This window comes from Saccoglossus kowalevskii, chromosome 8, assembly GCF_978046115.1.
Source record: "Saccoglossus kowalevskii chromosome 8, keSacKowa6.1, whole genome shotgun sequence".
Lineage (NCBI taxonomy): Eukaryota > Metazoa > Hemichordata > Enteropneusta > Harrimaniidae > Saccoglossus > Saccoglossus kowalevskii.
The window spans coordinates 40,793,294-40,814,703 of record NC_140648.1 but is presented as its reverse complement, the minus strand read 5'-3'; the positions used below and the strand labels follow the sequence as shown (position 1 = coordinate 40,814,703).

The 21,410-nt window shown below is 39.7% G+C and overlaps 1 protein-coding gene across 1 annotated transcript in view; it reads right to left on the bottom strand.

The window, feature by feature from the left end:
• LOC102808402 (spermatogenesis-associated protein 20-like) overlaps positions 1-21,410 on the bottom strand; it is a 205,716-nt gene that overhangs the window by 105,995 nt on the left and 78,311 nt on the right. Inside the window, exons 9-12 of the mRNA XM_085502612.1 lie at positions 9,037-9,141; positions 8,362-8,436; positions 4,290-4,499; positions 1,955-2,147 (exon numbers count right to left, since the gene is read on the bottom strand). Of these exons, the coding sequence (XP_085358738.1) occupies positions 1,955-2,147; positions 4,290-4,499; positions 8,362-8,436; positions 9,037-9,141 (583 nt within the window). The remainder of the gene's footprint in view (positions 1-1,954; positions 2,148-4,289; positions 4,500-8,361; positions 8,437-9,036; positions 9,142-21,410) is intronic.

The following is a 21,410-nucleotide window of genomic DNA, read 5'->3' as shown; positions in this document are numbered from 1 at the left end:
ACGGCATAACGCAAGTACTTGGATGTGGCAGACGAGATGCCGGTGTGAGTCACGTGAGGTTGAGAATCCACAGGTAGTAGGAGGCGCCTAAGATTAATGTCCACAGAGGATTTGAGGCACGGCTTGTAGCGTTGACGAAGGTGTGTCGATATACACTTGGTATGCGTCGCTTCGCAATCTTCCTAGAGTCTTGATTAACCAATCTGGCACGTTCGCTTCTGCTGCAGTTGTCGCTGCCCCTCGTCTGAAGCTGTGGGTTGTGTACAGACGTGGATTTTGGATCCCAGCTCTAGTCAACAGGTCACGCAAGTGGGTAGTTAGGCTTTGACGTGTAAGCCAACTCCCTGAGTGGAACTGGAAGGCAAGCGTTTGGGGTGATGGGGCACAGATGCTGCGATACTTGGTGTTCGCACGAACGGCACAGACTGAGGTGAATGTAGGCACGATTTTGATGATGCAGCTATGACGAAATGGATCTATTTTGGAGGCACGTAACTGGAGGTGTAGCTCGATTGCACATGTTATGTCTTCGATCAGTGGACTGAAGCTCGATTGCACATGTTATGTTTTCGATCAGTAGACTGAAGCGTCGTTGCCCAGCATTAACACAGACTATGCTGACGCATAATCATACTATAAATGTAAAGTTACACCAAAAATATTGCATAGTGACACCATTTGTATGATTCCCAGTGAACAAATATTAGTGCTGTAATTCATGCTGGTGGGGGAATAGGTGACAAAGGTCAAAACATTTTTAAACATGAATTTAACGACAAACGTTTTTGAAAGAATCAATGTTCTGGATATCTCTCGTGCGACTGCAGTTTTTGGAACAAACTTGAGGGACTCTAAAATGCAATTTATGGTACGCAACTTAAAAACGCAATTTAATGCACGTGAATTTCCCAACAAAGGTTCAAATGCTCTCGTTGTCTGTGGTGTGGCACTGGTGTGGAAAGCTGTTGAATGAAATGGCGACAACCTTCAAACACATTGTTATGCAAATTTGATTTCCGGCATGTTGAGGTATGTAAATGTACGGTAAAACAGCCATTGTGAGTGTTGCTGCGAGTTCGCAATGGCGAAAAAACAGGTGATTGCGAGTTCGCAATGACAACAAAACTGACGATTGAGAGTTCGCAATGCCACAAAAACAGTCAACTGAGAGTTCACAGTAACACATAAATCGCGAACTCGCGGCAACGCTCGCAATGGCTGTTTTACCGTACATTTACATACCTCACATGTTAGTTGACAAAGAAATGAAAGATTTCTTGAATTTTCTTGGCGATAGCTACGTGAATTTGAACCAAAATGTCATGGGCAAGACAGCCACTGAAACGTAATTGAAGGCAAATGAACATGTCAAGCAAAAAAGATGTTTTTCAGTTGTGGCGTAAAATGGAGGCATATACCACTTTGACTCTTGAGGAGAATAGAAATCAGTTGATTTGAGGGTGACACAATAAGCTAGGAAACAAATCGTTTTTATACTACGAAAAAATGAAGACTTTGAACAAAGTTTTTGGACTTTAGTACAAGGTCATTTTTGTTTGATTACTTAACGTTTTTAGGTTCATGTACAGTAAGTTACAGAGCACATACCTAAGCGGCCGTCCCTCAGCAAATAATGAAGCAAAGGAATTTTTGATGTCGAAATCTCTTCCTTTTTACACAAACTGGGAAGTTTGAATTACTAAAGGAAGTACAGGACGACGAAGCTTATATCCAAGAACCAACACATAGCAAACTTATATCTCAAAAGTGAATATTCGTAGTGTATTTTAAGTCTAACCAGACCGGAAGTGGAAATTTGTTAGTACTCTAAATATCCAAACATATTTTAGTATAAGGTAGTAACTACGCTATAGACTTAATTAACATGGCATTAATATGAGAGCGATATTAACGTTTTCTCTTATGGATCTTATGTATAGTGACACAAACATACCATTCCATGCTGTTATCATTTTGTTGTCCAAGTGAGGTCTTGGTCGTTTCTGTCTTTCCACAAATAATATTTCTCTGCACTTTTTTAGAGCATCTTGGGTAGTTTTCATGTTTAATTTGTATTTTTTTGCAGTGTCTTCAATGGTACCCCTAACCATAAGAACATTCTGATCTTTCAGTTCACCATGTGGATCCTTCAATAAAAGATGAATAATAAAATGTAAAAACTTTTGACATGAGCCTCAGCAGCATTCTTCACCACATGTTGAGAAATGCATTACCACGTATATAGTATAGTGTCTTGCAGAATGCTAGAATAGAATAGAATAGAATAGAATAGAATAGAATAGAATAGAATAGAATAGAATAGAATAGAATAGAATAGAATAGAATAGAATAGAATGATTTATTACATCCTTAATGAAATTTAACATTTCAGTTTTGTTAATTAAAGCTTTATAAAATAAACTACAATTAAACTACACATACAATACAATAATGATTTCAAATAAACAACAGCTAAATCACACTGAAAATATAGAACAACAATACATTAATTGATTTTCACCTTTTCTTTTCTTATTTTGTATGTAATTTAACAACAGTACAATGTATTTCACTATTTAACACAGGTTGACTAAACTATTGAGGTACTTAGTAGAACAAATAATGTTCATTCATGTGCCAATATTTCTGATATTCATGAATGTGGTATTAAACCATTGAATTGTTATTGATAATATTGTGATAGTAATTACCGGTACATTATACCGTAAAATCTGTATTAGAAGCCGCATCCCTCATAGAAGTCATATCCATTCTTTTTAAACAATTGAGAACCAAAAATTCATTGTTTCTCATATGTGTAGATGCTCTAATAGAAGCCACATCACCTCTGTTGTACTGTACCATTTTAATAGAAGCCGTGGCTTCTAATACAGATTTTACAGTACTGTCCCATTCATTCGTCCATGCTGTGTAAAGTATGAACATGGTCAGCTATAGTATGTCTGAAATACTGATGGAGAGAGAGAGAGAGAGGGATAGACACACAGAGAGAACAGAGTGGCTTGTTATATCGTGTAATGGCTTATTAAAATGTTTGAAATATTGAATTATTGATGGCATCATCAGGAAATTTTGAAAAAGACTATCCGAAAGCACTCTTTGCGCTTAACAAAGCACTATTATTTAACACATATATCAACATCTTTATCAAGGTATTTAATACCAATATCAAACCAATATTGTTATATGGTGCAGAAATCTTGGGTTCAGAGATCATTGATTTCACTAAATGAGATAGAGGTGCTATTGAAAAAATACATCTTAAATACTGTAAAAGAATCTTGGACTGAACAAATATGCTAACAATGCCGCTTGTAGAAGTGAGGCTGGTAGTTTTCCATTACTGACTGAAATACATACTTCTATGTTTAAATATTGGTTAAGACTACGGGAACTTCAAGAAGACAATATAACAAAATGGGCATAGAATGAACAAAACAATCAACAGAATAGTAATATTTGAATGCACACAATAAAAGGCATGTTGACAGAAATTAATCAGAACTCACTGTATGATACAGAGGAAACAATCTTAGACTCAAAATCCAAAAATTTGATTAACAAAGTGAAATGTCAAATGAAACAAAAATACACTGATCATTGGCGATCAAACATAAGGAAAGATGATAGCAAATTACGTACATACTCAAAATTTAAGAAAGATATTTGTTATGAACAATATTTATCAAATGTTGTGAATATTAAACAAAGAATCATTCTAACAAAATTTAGGATAAGCAATCATGACCTTGGTATAGAAACAGGCAGATACACATGCCCCAAAACAACATTACAAGATAGAATTTGTCTACATTGTGATTTGCATAATGTAAAAGATGAAGAACATTTACTAAAATAGTTTGTCCAAAATACATGACATTACGGTTCTCACATATAATATTCCCAAAAGAAATCGAAACTAATAATGAAAAATTTCAATTTATAGTGACAATAACAGACAAAACCCCAATTAAGCATGTTGCCCAATATATCTTCACGGCTTTCCAACAATGCACAAAAAACATGTGATTTGAACTTATTATATTTTATTCACTTTTTAAAATTCTTACTAACTTGTTATATTTTATTTTTCTGTATTGATTAATATTGCTATTGCTATATACTGAAAGAAATGTATATTTCTAAAGATGCAATAAACAATTATTATTATTATAATTTTTAATAGTTGCATCTCAATATTGGCCAGTGTCCAATTGTTACTAAGCTACATGTAGTGGTATGGTTTGAGATATATACCCAGTACTTACATGTTCAAAACCAACATTCCCCCCAGAGCTAACACCATAGTGTTGACAGAACACATCCGAAAGTTTAATACTTTCACTTCCTTCAATGTACTCAGAAAGGGCTTTTTCAACCTCACTGCAAGTCCACACACAAAAGGCACCTTCCTTTTTCTGCTCTGAGCACTCATGAGGAAAGGAGTCAGCATCTTCAGCACTATAGAAACCACCACTCTGAAAAGAAACAACATTTAATGCCATAGACACAGAGGGACAGAAAACTGTCTGCAAAAATCAAGGGAAATGCAAAATGTATGATCAAGACAGAGTGACTTACAGTGACTTTAAGTTAGTAATACTAACTCACTGAGTGACTAACAGTGACTTTAATACTCACTCACTCACTCACTGAGTGACTAACAGTGACTTACTAACTCACTCACTGAATGACTTACAGTGACTTACTAACTCACTCACTGAATGACTTACAGTGACTTACTAACTCACTCACTGAGTGACTAACAATGACTAACTAACTCACTCACTGAGTGACTAACAGTGACTTTAAGTTAGTAATACTAACTCACTGAGTGACTAACAGTGACTTACTCACTCACTCACTCACTCACTCACTCACTCACTCACTCACTCACTCACTCACTCACTCAGTGACTGACAGTGACTTACTAACTCACTCACTGAGTGACTAACAGTGACTTTTAGTTAGTAATACTAACTCACTGAGTGACTAATTAACAATGACTTACTCAACTCACTCACTCAGTCAGTGACTAACAGTGACTTACTCACTCACTCACTGAGTGACTTACAGTGACTTATACTAACTCACTCACTGAGTGACTAACAGTGACTTTTAGTTAGTAATACTAAGTCACTGAGTGACTAACAGTGACTTACTCACTCACTCACTCACTCACCCACTGAGTGACTAACAGTGACTTTTAGTTAGTAATACTAATTCACTGAGTGACTAACAGTGACTTACTCACTCACTGAGTGACTAACAGTGACTTTTAGTTAGTAATACTAACTCACTGAGTGACTAACAGTGACTTACTCACTCACTCACTCACTCACTGAGTGACTAACAGTGACTTACTAACTCACTCACTGAGTGACTTACATTGACTTACTAACTCACGCACTGAGTGACTAACAGTGACTTTTAGCTAGTAATACTAACTCACTGAGTGACTAATTAACAGTGACTTATTCAACTCACTCACTCACTCAGTGACTAACAGTGACTTACTCACTCACCGAGTGACTTACAGTGACTTACTAACTCACGCACTGAGTGACTAACAGTGACTTTTAGTTAGTAATACTAACTCACTGAGTGACTAATTAACAGTGACTTATTCAACTCACTCACTCACTCAGTGACTAACAGTGACTTACTCACTCACCGAGTGACTTACAGTGACTTACTAACTCACGCACTGAGTGACTAACAGTGACTTTTAGTTAGTAATACTAACTCACTGAGTGACTAATTAACAGTGACTTACTCAACTCACTCACTCACTCATTGAGTGACTAACAGTGACTTACTCACTCACTGAGTGACTTACAGTGACTTACTAACTCACTGAGTGACTTACAGTGACTTACTAACTCACTCACTGATTGACAAACAGTGACTTTTAGTTAGTAATACTAACTCACTGAGTGACTAACAGTGACTTACTCACTCACTCACTCACTCACTGAATGACTTACAGTGACTTACTAACTCACTCACTGAGTGACTAACAGTGATTAACAGTGACTTACTAACTCACTCACTGAGTGACTAACAGTGACTTCAAGTTAGTAATACTAACTCACTGAGTGACTAACAGTGATTAACAGTGACTTACTAACTCATTCACTGAGTGACTAACAGTGACTTTAAGTTAGTAATACTAACTCACTGAGTGACTAACAGTGACTTACTCACTCACTCACCCACCCACTCACTCACTGAGTGGCTAACAGTGACTTTCTAACCCACTCACTGAATGACTAACAGTGACTTACTAACTCACTCACTCACTGAGTGACTAACAGTGACTTACTAACTCACTCACTGAGTGACTAACAGTGACTTTAAGTTAGTAATACTAACTCACTGAGTGACTAACAGTGACTTACTAACTCACTCAATCACTGAGTGACTAACAGTGACTTTAAGTTAGTAATACTAACTCACTGAGTGACTAACAGTGACTTACTCACTCACTCACTGAGTGACTAACAGTGACTTACTCACTCACTGAGTGGCTCACAGTGACTTTTAGTTAGTAATACTAATTCACTGAGTGACTAACAGTGACTTACTCACTCACTGAGTGACTAACAGTGACTTACTCACTCACAGTGAGTGACTAACAGTGACTTACTAACTCACTCACTGAGTGACTTACATTGACTTACTAACTCACTCACTGAGTGACTAACAGTGACTTTTAGTTAGTAATACTAACTCCCTGAGTGACTAATTAACAGTGACTTACTCAACTCACTCACTCACTCACTGAGTGACTAACAGTGACTTACTCACTCACTCACTGAGTGACTTACAGTGACTTATACTAACTCACTCACTGAGTGACTAACAGTGACTTTTAGTTAGTAATACTAACTCACCGAGTGACTAATTAACAGTGACTTACTCAACTCACTCACTCACTCACTCACTGAGTGACTAACAGTGACTTACTAACCCACTCACTGAATGACTAACAGTGACTTACTAACTCACTCACTCACTGAGTGACTAACAGTGATTAACAGTGACTTACTAACTCACTCACTGAGTGACTAACAGTGACTTTAAGTTAGTAATACTAACTCACTGAGTGACTAACAGTGATTAACAGTGACTTACTAACTCATTCACTGAGTGACTAACAGTGACTTTAAGTTAGTAATACTAACTCACTGAGTGACTAACAGTGACTTACTCACTCACTCACCCACTCACTCACTGAGTGGCTAACAGTGACTTTCTAACCCACTCACTGAATGACTAACAGTGACTTACTAACTCACTCACTCACTGAGTGACTAACAGTGACTTACTAACTCACTCACTGAGTGACTAACAGTGACTTTAAGTTAGTAATACTAACTCACTGAGTGACTAACAGTGACTTACTAACTCACTCAATCACTGAGTGACTAACAGTGACTTTAAGTTAGTAATACTAACTCACTGAGTGACTAACAGTGACTTACTCACTCACTCACTGAGTGAATAACAGTGACTTACTCACTCACTGAGTGGCTCACAGTGACTTTTAGTTAGTAATACTAATTCACTGAGTGACTAACAGTGACTTACTCACTCACTGAGTGACTAACAGTGACTTACTCACTCACAGTGAGTGACTAACAGTGACTTACTAACTCACTCACTGAGTGACTTACATTGACTTACTAACTCACTCACTGAGTGACTAACAGTGACTTTTAGTTAGTAATACTAACTCCCTGAGTGACTAATTAACAGTGACTTACTCAACTCACTCACTCACTCACTGAGTGACTAACAGTGACTTACTCACTCACTCACTGAGTGACTTACAGTGACTTATACTAACTCACTCACTGAGTGACTAACAGTGACTTTTAGTTAGTAATACTAACTCACCGAGTGACTAATTAACAGTGACTTACTCAACTCACTCACTCACTCACTCACTGAGTGACTAACAGTGACTTACTAACCCACTCACTGAATGACTAACAGTGACTTACTAACTCACTCACTCACTGAGTGACTAACAGTGATTAACAGTGACTTACTAACTCACTCACTGAGTGACTAACAGTGACTTTAAGTTAGTAATACTAACTCACTGAGTGACTAACAGTGACTTACTCACTCACTCACTGAGTGACTTACAGTGACTTACTAACTAACTCACTCACTGAGTGACTAGCAGTGACTTTTAGTTAGTAATACTAACTCACTGAGTGACTAACAGTGACTTACTCACTCACTCAATGAGTGACTAACAGTGGTTCATCTGGCTGACAGGCTATGATTAGAAAAAAGTTTTTGATAATGATAATAAGCCATACTTACTTTACATTGTAGATCTCTTGACACATACTGAAGTATATTGTTGGCAATATCTGCAAATGTCCTATCATGTGTGATCTTGTAGGAAAAGAAGAATTAGTCAGAAAAAACATTGTCTTTGTAATTATATGGAAGAAGAAAGAAAACGGAATGTCCTCAACTAATAAATTTATATGGTATATATAATACAGTAAATAACTTATACTGATACTAGCAAGAAAGGTTTTCTTTGTCACCCATTTTCAAATATTCTAAACCAGCTTCATGCAAGATCTTGCTAAAAATCCACATTAACTGTGGATGTATACTGTATACTGGTTTTTCACATATTATTATATATATTATTACTATGTATATAGCAAACTTGGAAGGCATATTTCATATAGAAATCAACCGTATGTACAATGAGCACTCTTATTATTATATACCTACAACACAATTCAGTTAGGTAATCATATCTTATCTTCTGCAGTATTTATAGGAAGAGCTACTTTTAGAGATGGAAATTCTAGACACAGCTTGGTAACAAGCTTTCTTAATAAGTAGCACCATGGCAGACTATAACCATTATAAAATGGATAAAAACCAATAATAATAATAATGCAGGGTAAATTACAGGATGATATGCAAATGATTCCTAACAGTCAATATTTAAGCAACTGATAAAAGGTTCAATACCTGGTATGCATCTAGGTAGGAAACAGTTAATTGCCCTTGGTCATATAACATCTTCTCAAAGTGTGGTACATGCCAGTAACGATCTGTGGAATATCGATGGAAGCCCTTAAACAAATAAATTGTTATACAATTAATAGAGGAACTAGACAAGGGGATGAACTCAGCCACTTCTTTTCAATATCTATGTAAATGACATTAAAACATCATTAGACTTGGCTCGTAATGACCCACCAAGTCTCTGAAACACAAGTCATTGAAAATGACACAGTCCCCGTTAAATTTTTGAAAGTTCTGTTTGTGCTCGTCATATTAAAGCGGAGGGGTTGACGCGAGCGTGTCCTTGAAACGTGAGTTCCAAGTGGCGTATACAACAGATTGTTTATTTACATCAAAACACGTGTCCCGTGTAGTAGTAATATGGCTAAAAATAAAAACAGCCGTTATTCGTCCATCTTTGATCTGATTATGAAACACACTGATATGTATGATGTATGTGCCAAATACGAATGAAAATGGTACATAAATTGTGGAAATATAGTAGTAAGGTCAAAAAGTCAGATAGCTGTCAATCGGCCATCCTTGACCAGATTTTGAAACAAATTGTCATGGACATGCATCCTAACATGTATAAAGTACATGTATGTGCCAAATTTTAATGAAAACTGACAGAGCACGTCCAAGATACCGCATAAAAAAACCCCACAAGATGCCTGCCAGTCAGCCATCTTTGATCCAATTGTGAAATAAATCGTCATGGACATGTATCCTAACATGTGTAATCTATGTACCAAGTTTGAATGAAAACTGACAAAGCATGTCCAAAATACAACATTTTCAAAAAACAAGATGGCAGCCGGTCAGCCATTGTGAATCGAATCGCTAAACCACTGCATGTGCATATGTCCCACATAAAGTACTAGGCACATGCAAAGAATGAATGGGATCATCCAAGGGATTCTGAGATACGCACGGACGAAGACCAAATTATAAGTCGCCGTTTTCGGACTTCGTTTTCAGACTCCCATGTCTGCTATATGCAGACGACCTTGTAGTATTATCCCAATCACATACTGGCTTACAAAATGCCATAAATTCTCTTGAAACTTACTGTCAGAAATGGAAACTCAAAAAGAAGGTCAAAAAAATCACAGGTCAAATTCTATGTTGATGGAAAGGAACTTGAAAATACAAAAACCTACACATACCTCAGCATTAAACTACACAAATCAGGTAAATTCATCGGAGCACAAGAAGACCTCAGAGCTAGAGCTGCAGTGAAATTTGGACGAGAGAGAACATCAACAAATCGCATCTAATGGCAAATCTGTCAACACCAATGGAAAAAGTACAAATACATTTCTGCAAATACCTTCTAAAAGTAAATAGCAAAGCAAGTAATTTGGCAAGCCTACTAGAGTTGGGAAGATATCCTCTCCTAGCAACAAGCTTAAAATATATGATCAAATATTGGATCAAAATAAATAATTCTAACCCAAATTCGCTAGTACATGAAGCTTACAATCTTGGAATACATCTTGATAAAAAAGGAAAAGACAACTGGGTAACAGACATAAAACAAATTTTAGAAAATTTAAATATGGGAAATATTTGGGAAAACCATAAATCTCTTGATGACAAACAAATCACTGAAACAGTAACGCGCAAACTTGAACAATCCTTTGAAATACATAGCACAGAAACATTACACGATGACAATAAAGGTAAAAACCATAAAAACAAGTTACGAACCTATAGGAAAATTAAAACAGAATTTGCATATGAAAAATATCTCACCACAATCAAAAATCCAAACCATAGACCTGCTATGCCAAAACTCAGAATAAGTGCTCATACCCTTCAAATTGAAAGGGGCAGATATAATAACATTTTAGCGGAGGATCGAATTTGCCCAGTTTGTGAAAAGCAGGAAATTGAAAACAAAAAAACAAAAATCTATACAAGAAGGAACGAGAAATCATGATCAAGAATATTAAATACAATAAAAGCAACTTGGGGACGGATGACGAACAACTTACAGATATACTAAAAAGTAAAAATGACAAAACAATCATCGAGCTAGGAAAATTCATCCATACTTGTTTCAAATTATGACAAGAAAAAATCCTAAAATGCCAGATGCCACAACCAACCAACCACCAAATAATTTAATTTTTCTTTTCCTCTTCTTTGACACCTATTTGCTACCATTATTTTTATATTTGAATCACTCCTAAAGTAAATATTCTATTTTAATGTGATAAACACATTTGAACGTACGTAATTATATTATCAGCAAACGAGTGGCATCTTTGTCCCTCAGTGAGACCATCACCCTATACTTTCACTAACATTAGAGTGGCATCTTTGTCCCTCAGTGAGACCATCACACTATACTTTCACTAACATTAGAGTGACATCTTTGTCCCTCAGTGAGACCATCACCCTATACTTTCACTACCATTAGAGTGGCATCTTTGTCCCTCAGTGAGACCATCACACTATACTTTCACTAACATTAGAGTGACATCTTTGTCCCTCAGTGAGACCATCACCCTATACTTTCACTAACATTAGAGTGGCATCTTTGTCCCTCAGTGAGACCATCACACTATACTTTCACTAACATTAGAGTGGCACCTTTGTCCCTCAGTGAGACCATCACACTATACTTTAACTAACATTAGAGTGGCATCTTTGTCCCCCAGTAAGACCATCACCCTATACTTTCACTAACATTAGAGTGGCACCTTTGTCCCTCAGTAAGACCATCACCCTATACTTTCACTAACATTAGAGTGGCACCTTTGTCCCCCCAGTGAGACCATCACACTATACTTTAACTAACATTAGAGTGGCACCTTTGTCCCCCAGTCAGACCATCACCCTATACTTTCACTAACATTAGAGTGGCACCTTTGTCCCTCAGTGAGACCATCACCCTATACTTTCACTAACATTAGAGTGGCACATTTGTCCCTCAGTGAGACCATCACCCTATACTTTCACTAACATTAGAGTGGCACATTTGTCCCTCAGTGAGACCATCACCCTATACTTTCACTAACATTAGAGTGGCACCTTTGTCCCTCAGTGAGACCATCACCCTATACTTTCACTAACATTAGAGTGGCACCTTTGTCGTCCAGTAAGACCATTACAGTATACTTTCACTAACATTAGAGTGGCACCTTTGTCCCTCAGTGAGACCATCACACTATACTTTCACTAACATTAGAGTGGCACATTTGTCCCTCAGTGAGACCATCACCCTATACTTTCACTAACATTAGAGTGGCACATTGGTCCCTCAGTGAGACCATCACCCTATACTTTCACTAAAATTAGAGTGGCACCTTTGTCCCTCAGTGAGACCATCACCCTATACTTTCACTAACATTAGAGTGGCATATTTGTCCCTCAGTGAGACCATCACCCTATATTTTCACTAACATTAGAGTGGCACATTTGTCCCTCAGTGAGACCATCACCCTATACTTTCACTAACATTAGAGTGGCACCTTTGTCCCTCAGTGAAACCATCACCCTATACTTTCACTAACATTAGAGTGGCACATTTGTCCCTCAGTGAGACCATCACCATATACTTTCACTAACATTAGAGTGGCATCTTTGTCCCCAAGTGAGACCATCACCCTATACTTTAACTAACATTAGAGTGGCACATTTGTCCCTCAGTGAGACCATCACCATATACTTTCACTAACATTAGAGTGGCACATTTGTCCCTCAGTGAGACCATCACCCTATACTTTCACTAGCATTAGAGTGGCACCTTTGTCCCTCAGTGAGACCATCACCCTATACTTTCACTAGCATTAGAGTGGCACCTTTGTCCCTCAGTGAGACCATCACCCTATACTTTCACTAACATTAGAGTGGCACCTTTGTCCCAAAGTGAGACCATCACCCTATACTTTCACTAACATTAGAGTGGTACCTTTGTCCCTCAGTGAGACCATCACCCTATACTTTCACTAACATTAGAGTGGCATCTTTGTCCCCAAGTGAGACCATCACCCTATACTTTCACTAACATTAGAGTGGCACCTTTGTCCCTCAGTGAGACCATCACCCTATACTTTCACTAACATTAGAGTGGCATCTTTGTCCCCAAGTGAGACCATCACCCTATACTTTCACTAACATTAGAGTGGCACATTTGTCCCCAAGTGAGACCATCACCCTATACTTTCACTAACATTAGAGTGGCACCTTTGTCCCTCAGTGAGATCATCACCCTATACTTTCACTAACATTAGAGTGGCATCTTTGTCCCTCAGTGAGACCATCACCATATACTTTCACTAACATTAGAGTGGCACATTTGTCCCCAAGTGAGACCATCACCCTATACTTTCGCTAACATTAGAGTGGCACCTTTGTCCCTCAGTGAGACCATCACCCTATACTTTCACTAACATTAGAGTGGCACCTTTGTCCCCCCAAGTGAGATCATCACCCTATACTTTCACTAACATTAGAGTGGCACCTTTGTCCCCCAAGTGAGATCATCACACTATACTTTCACTAACATTAGAGTGGCACCTTTGTCCCCCAAGTGAGACCATCACCCTATACTTTCACTAACATTAGAGTGGCACCTTTGTCCCTCAGTGAGACCATCACCCTATACTTTCACTAACATTAGAGTGGCACCTTTGTCCCCCAAGTGAGATCATCACCCTATACTTTCACTGACATTAGAGTGGCACCTTTGTCCCCCCAGTGAGACCATCACACTATACTTTAACTAACATTAGAGTGGCACACTTGTCCCTCAGTGAGACCATCACCCTATACTTTCACTAACATTAGAGTGGCACACTTGTCCCTCAGTGAGACCATCACCATATACTTTCACTAACATTAGAGTGGCATCTTTGTCCCCAAGTGAGACCATCACCCTATACTTTCACTAACATTAGAGTGGCATCTTTGTCCCCAAGTGAGACCATCACCATATACTTTCACTAACATTAGAGTGGCATCTTTGTCCCCAAGTGAGACCATCACCATATACTTTCACTAACATTAGAGTGGCATCTTTGTCCCCAAGTGAGATCATCACCCAATACTTTCACTAACATTAGAGTGGCACCTTTGTCCCTCAGTGAGACCATCACCCTATACTTTCACTAACATTAGAGTGGCACCTTTGTCCCCCCAGTGAGACCATCACCCTATACTTTCACTAACATTAGAGTGGCATCTTTGTCCCCAAGTGAGACCATCACCCTATACTTTCACTAACATTAGAGTGGCATCTTTGTCCCCAAGTGAGACCATCACCATATACTTTCACTAACATTAGAGTGGCACCTTTGTCCCCCCAAGTGAGATCATCACCCTATACTTTCACTAACATTAGAGTGGCACCTTTGTCCCCCAAGTGAGATCATCACACTATACTTTCACTAACATTAGAGTGGCACCTTTGTCCCCCAAGTGAGACCATCACCCTATACTTTCACTAACATTAGAGTGGCACCTTTGTCCCTCAGTGAGACCATCACCCTATACTTTCACTAACATTAGAGTGGCACCTTTGTCCCCCAAGTGAGATCATCACCCTATACTTTCACTGACATTAGAGTGGCACCTTTGTCCCCCAAGTGAGACCATCACCCTATACTTTCACTAACATTAGAGTGGCACACTTGTCCCTCAGTGAGACCATCACCATATACTTTCACTAACATTAGAGTGGCATCTTTGTCCCCAAGTGAGACCATCACCCTATACTTTCACTAACATTAGAGTGGCATCTTTGTCCCCAAGTGAGACCATCACCCTATACTTTCACTAACATTAGAGTGGCATCTTTGTCCCCAAGTGAGACCATCACCATATACTTTCACTAACATTAGAGTGGCACCTTTGTCATCCAGTAAGACCATTAGACTATACTTTCACTAACATTAGAGTGGCACCTTTGTCCCTCAGTGAGACCATCACCCTATACTTTCACTAACATTAGAGTGGCATCTTTGTCCCCAAGTGAGACCATCACCCTATACTTTCACTAACATTAGAGTGGCACCTTTGTCCCTCAGTGAGACCATCACCCTATACTTTCACTAACATTAGAGTGGCACCTTTGTCCCCCCAGTGAGACCATCACCCTATACTTTCACTAACATTAGAGTGGCATCTTTGTCCCCAAGTAAGACCATCACCCTATACTTTCACTAACATTAGAGTGGCATCTTTGTCCCCAAGTGAGACCATCACCCTATACTTTCACTAACATTAGAGTGGCACATTTGTCCCTCAGTGAGACCATCACCATATACTTTCACTAACATTAGAGTGGCATCTTTGTCCCCAAGTGAGACCATCACCATATACTTTCACTAACATTAGAGTGGCACCTTTGTCGTCCAGTAAGACCATTAGACTATACTTTCACTAACATTAGAGTAGTACCTTTGTCCCTCAGTGAGACCATCACCCTATACTTTCACTAACATTAGAGTGGCACCTTTGTCCCTCAGTGAGACCATCACACTATATTTTCACTAACATTAGAGTGGCACCTTTGTCCCCCAAGTGAGATCATCACCCTATACTTTCACTAACATTAGAGTGGCACACTTGTCCCTCAGTGAGACCATCACCATATACTTTCACTAACATTAGAGTGGCATCTTTGTCCCCAAGTGAGATCATCACCCTATACTTTCACTAACATTAGAGTGGCATCTTTGTCCCCAAGTGAGACCATCACCATATACTTTCACTAACATTAGAGTGGCACCTTTGTCATCCAGTAAGACCATTAGACTATACTTTCACTAACATTAGAGTGGCACCTTTGTCCTCAGTGAGACCATCACCCTATACTTTCACTAACATTAGAGTGGCATCTTTGTCCCCAAGTGAGACCATCACCCTATACTTTCACTAACATTAGAGTGGCACCTTTGTCCCTCAGTGAGACCATCACCCTATACTTTCACTAACATTAGAGTGGCACCTTTGTCCCCCCAGTGAGACCATCACCCTATACTTTCACTAACATTAGAGTGGCATCTTTGTTCCCAAGTAAGACCATCACCCTATACTTTCACTAACATTAGAGTGGCATCTTTGTCCCCAAGTGAGACCATCACCCTATACTTTCACTAACATTAGAGTGGCACATTTGTCCCTCAGTGAGACCATCACCATATACTTTCACTAACATTAGAGTGGCATCTTTGTCCCCAAGTGAGACCATCACCATATACTTTCACTAACATTAGAGTGGCACCTTTGTCGTCCAGTAAGACCATTAGACTATACTTTCACTAACATTAGAGTAGTACCTTTGTCCCTCAGTGAGACCATCACCCTATACTTTCACTAACATTAGAGTGGCATATTTGTCCCTCAGTGAGACCATCACCCTATATTTTCACTAACATTAGAGTGGCACCTTTGTCCCCCAAGTGAGATCATCACCCTATACTTTCACTAACATTAGAGTAGTACCTTTGTCCCTCAGTGAGACCATCACCCTATACTTTCACTAACATTAGAGTGGCACCTTTGTCCCTCAGTGAGACCATCACCCTATACTTTCACTAACATTATTAGAGTGGCACCTTTGTCCCCCAAGTGAGATCATCACCCTATACTTTCACTAACATTAGAGTGGCACATTTGTCCCTCAGTGAGACCATCACCATATACTTTCACTAACATTAGAGTGGCACATTTGTCCCCAAGTGAGACCATCACACTATACTTTCACTAACATTAGAGTGGCATCTTTGTCCCCAAGTGAGACCATCACCCTATACTTTCACTAACATTAGAGTGGCATCTTTGTCCCCAAGTGAGACCATCACCCTATACTTTCACTAACATTAGAGTGGCACATTTGTCCCCAAGTGAGACCATCACCCTATACTTACACTAACATTAGAGTGGCACCTTTGTCCTCCCAGTGAGACCATCACCCTATACTTTCACTAACATTAGAGTGGCACCTTTGTCCCTCAGTGAGACCATCACCCTATACTTTCACTAACATTAGAGTGGCACCTTTGTCCCCCAGTGAGACCATCACCCTATACTTCCACTAACATTAGAGTGGCACCTTTGTCGTCCAGTAAGACCATTACAGTATACTTTCACTAACATTAGAGTGGCACCTTTGTCCCTCAGTGAGACCATCACACTATACTTTCACTAACATTAGAGTGGCACCTTTGTCATCCAGTAAGACCATTACACTATACTTTCACTAACATTGCAGTGGCACCTTTGTCCCTCAGTGAGACCATCACCCTATACTTTCACTAATATTAGAGTGGCACCTTTGTCCCAAAGTGAGACCAATACACTATACTTTCACTAACATTAGAGAGGCACCTTTGTCCCCAAGTGAGACCATCACCCTATACTTTCACTAACATTAGAGTGGCACCTTTGTCCCTCAGTGAGACCATCACCCTATACTTTCACTAACATTAGAGTGGCATCTTTGTCCCCAAGTGAGACCATCACCCTATACTTTCACTAACATTAGAGTGGCACATTTGTCCCCAAGTGAGACCATCACCCTATACTTTCACTAACATTAGAGTGGCACCTTTGTCCCTCAGTGAGATCATCACCCTATACTTTCACTAACATTAGAGTGGCATCTTTGTCCCTCAGTGAGACCATCACCATATACTTTCACTAACATTAGAGTGGCACATTTGTCCCCAAGTGAGACCATCACCCTATACTTTCGCTAACATTAGAGTGGCACCTTTGTCCCTCAGTGAGACCATCACCCTATACTTTCACTAACATTAGAGTGGCACCTTTGTCCCCCCAAGTGAGATCATCACCCTATACTTTCACTAACATTAGAGTGGCACCTTTGTCCCCCAAGTGAGATCATCACACTATACTTTCACTAACATTAGAGTGGCACCTTTGTCCCCCAAGTGAGACCATCACCCTATACTTTCACTAACATTAGAGTGGCACCTTTGTCCCTCAGTGAGACCATCACCCTATACTTTCACTAACATTAGAGTGGCACCTTTGTCCCCCAAGTGAGATCATCACCCTATACTTTCACTGACATTAGAGTGGCACCTTTGTCCCCCCAGTGAGACCATCACACTATACTTTAACTAACATTAGAGTGGCACACTTGTCCCTCAGTGAGACCATCACCCTATACTTTCACTAACATTAGAGTGGCACACTTGTCCCTCAGTGAGACCATCACCATATACTTTCACTAACATTAGAGTGGCATCTTTGTCCCCAAGTGAGACCATCACCCTATACTTTCACTAACATTAGAGTGGCATCTTTGTCCCCAAGTGAGACCATCACCATATACTTTCACTAACATTAGAGTGGCATCTTTGTCCCCAAGTGAGACCATCACCATATACTTTCACTAACATTAGAGTGGCATCTTTGTCCCCAAGTGAGATCATCACCCAATACTTTCACTAACATTAGAGTGGCACCTTTGTCCCTCAGTGAGACCATCACCCTATACTTTCACTAACATTAGAGTGGCACCTTTGTCCCCCCAGTGAGACCATCACCCTATACTTTCACTAACATTAGAGTGGCATCTTTGTCCCCAAGTGAGACCATCACCCTATACTTTCACTAACATTAGAGTGGCATCTTTGTCCCCAAGTGAGACCATCACCATATACTTTCACTAACATTAGAGTGGCACCTTTGTCCCCCCAAGTGAGATCATCACCCTATACTTTCACTAACATTAGAGTGGCACCTTTGTCCCCCAAGTGAGATCATCACACTATACTTTCACTAACATTAGAGTGGCACCTTTGTCCCCCAAGTGAGACCATCACCCTATACTTTCACTAACATTAGAGTGGCACCTTTGTCCCTCAGTGAGACCATCACCCTATACTTTCACTAACATTAGAGTGGCACCTTTGTCCCCCAAGTGAGATCATCACCCTATACTTTCACTGACATTAGAGTGGCACCTTTGTCCCCCAAGTGAGACCATCACCCTATACTTTCACTAACATTAGAGTGGCACACTTGTCCCTCAGTGAGACCATCACCATATACTTTCACTAACATTAGAGTGGCATCTTTGTCCCCAAGTGAGACCATCACCCTATACTTTCACTAACATTAGAGTGGCATCTTTGTCCCCAAGTGAGACCATCACCCTATACTTTCACTAACATTAGAGTGGCATCTTTGTCCCCAAGTGAGACCATCACCATATACTTTCACTAACATTAGAGTGGCACCTTTGTCATCCAGTAAGACCATTAGACTATACTTTCACTAACATTAGAGTGGCACCTTTGTCCCTCAGTGAGACCATCACCCTATACTTTCACTAACATTAGAGTGGCATCTTTGTCCCCAAGTGAGACCATCACCCTATACTTTCACTAACATTAGAGTGGCACCTTTGTCCCTCAGTGAGACCATCACCCTATACTTTCACTAACATTAGAGTGGCACCTTTGTCCCCCCAGTGAGACCATCACCCTATACTTTCACTAACATTAGAGTGGCATCTTTGTCCCCAAGTAAGACCATCACCCTATACTTTCACTAACATTAGAGTGGCATCTTTGTCCCCAAGTGAGACCATCACCCTATACTTTCACTAACATTAGAGTGGCACATTTGTCCCTCAGTGAGACCATCACCATATACTTTCACTAACATTAGAGTGGCATCTTTGTCCCCAAGTGAGACCATCACCATATACTTTCACTAACATTAGAGTGGCACCTTTGTCGTCCAGTAAGACCATTAGACTATACTTTCACTAACATTAGAGTAGTACCTTTGTCCCTCAGTGAGACCATCACCCTATACTTTCACTAACATTAGAGTGGCACCTTTGTCCCTCAGTGAGACCATCACACTATATTTTCACTAACATTAGAGTGGCACCTTTGTCCCCCAAGTGAGATCATCACCCTATACTTTCACTGACATTAGAGTGGCACACTTGTCCCTCAGTGAGACCATCACCATATACTTTCACTAACATTAGAGTGGCATCTTTGTCCCCAAGTGAGATCATCACCCTATACTTTCACTAACATTAGAGTGGCATCTTTGTCCCCAAGTGAGACCATCACCATATACTTTCACTAACATTAGAGTGGCACCTTTGTCATCCAGTAAGACCATTAGACTATACTTTCACTAACATTAGAGTGGCACCTTTGTCCTCAGTGAGACCATCACCCTATACTTTCACTAACATTAGAGTGGCATCTTTGTCCCCAAGTGAGACCATCACCCTATACTTTCACTAACATTAGAGTGGCACCTTTGTCCCTCAGTGAGACCATCACCCTATACTTTCACTAACATTAGAGTGGCACCTTTGTCCCCCCAGTGAGACCATCACCCTATACTTTCACTAACATTAGAGTGGCATCTTTGTTCCCAAGTAAGACCATCACCCTATACTTTCACTAACATTAGAGTGGCATCTTTGTCCCCAAGTGAGACCATCACCCTATACTTTCACTAACATTAGAGTGGCACATTTGTCCCTCAGTGAGACCATCACCATATACTTTCACTAACATTAGAGTGGCATCTTTGTCCCCAAGTGAGACCATCACCATATACTTTCACTAACATTAGAGTGGCACCTTTGTCGTCCAGTAAGACCATTAGACTATACTTTCACTAACATTAGAGTAGTACCTTTGTCCCTCAGTGAGACCATCACCCTATACTTTCACTAACATTAGAGTGGCATATTTGTCCCTCAGTGAGACCATCACCCTATATTTTCACTAACATTAGAGTGGCACCTTTGTCCCCCAAGTGAGATCATCACCCTATACTTTCACTAACATTAGAGTAGTACCTTTGTCCCTCAGTGAGACCATCACCCTATACTTTCACTAACATTAGAGTGGCACCTTTGTCCCTCAGTGAGACCATCACCCTATACTTTCACTAACATTATTAGAGTGGCACCTTTGTCCCCCAAGTGAGATCATCACCCTATACTTTCACTAACATTAGAGTGGCACATTTGTCCCTCAGTGAGACCATCACCATATACTTTCACTAACATTAGAGTGGCACATTTGTCCCCAAGTGAGACCATCACACTATACTTTCACTAACATTAGAGTGGCATCTTTGTCCCCAAGTGAGACCATCACCCTATACTTTCACTAACATTAGAGTGGCATCTTTGTCCCCAAGTGAGACCATCACCCTATACTTTCACTAACATTAGAGTGGCACATTTGTCCCCAAGTGAGACCATCACCCTATACTTACACTAACATTAGAGTGGCACCTTTGTCCTCCCAGTGAGACCATCACCCTATACTTTCACTAACATTAGAGTGGCACCTTTGTCCCTCAGT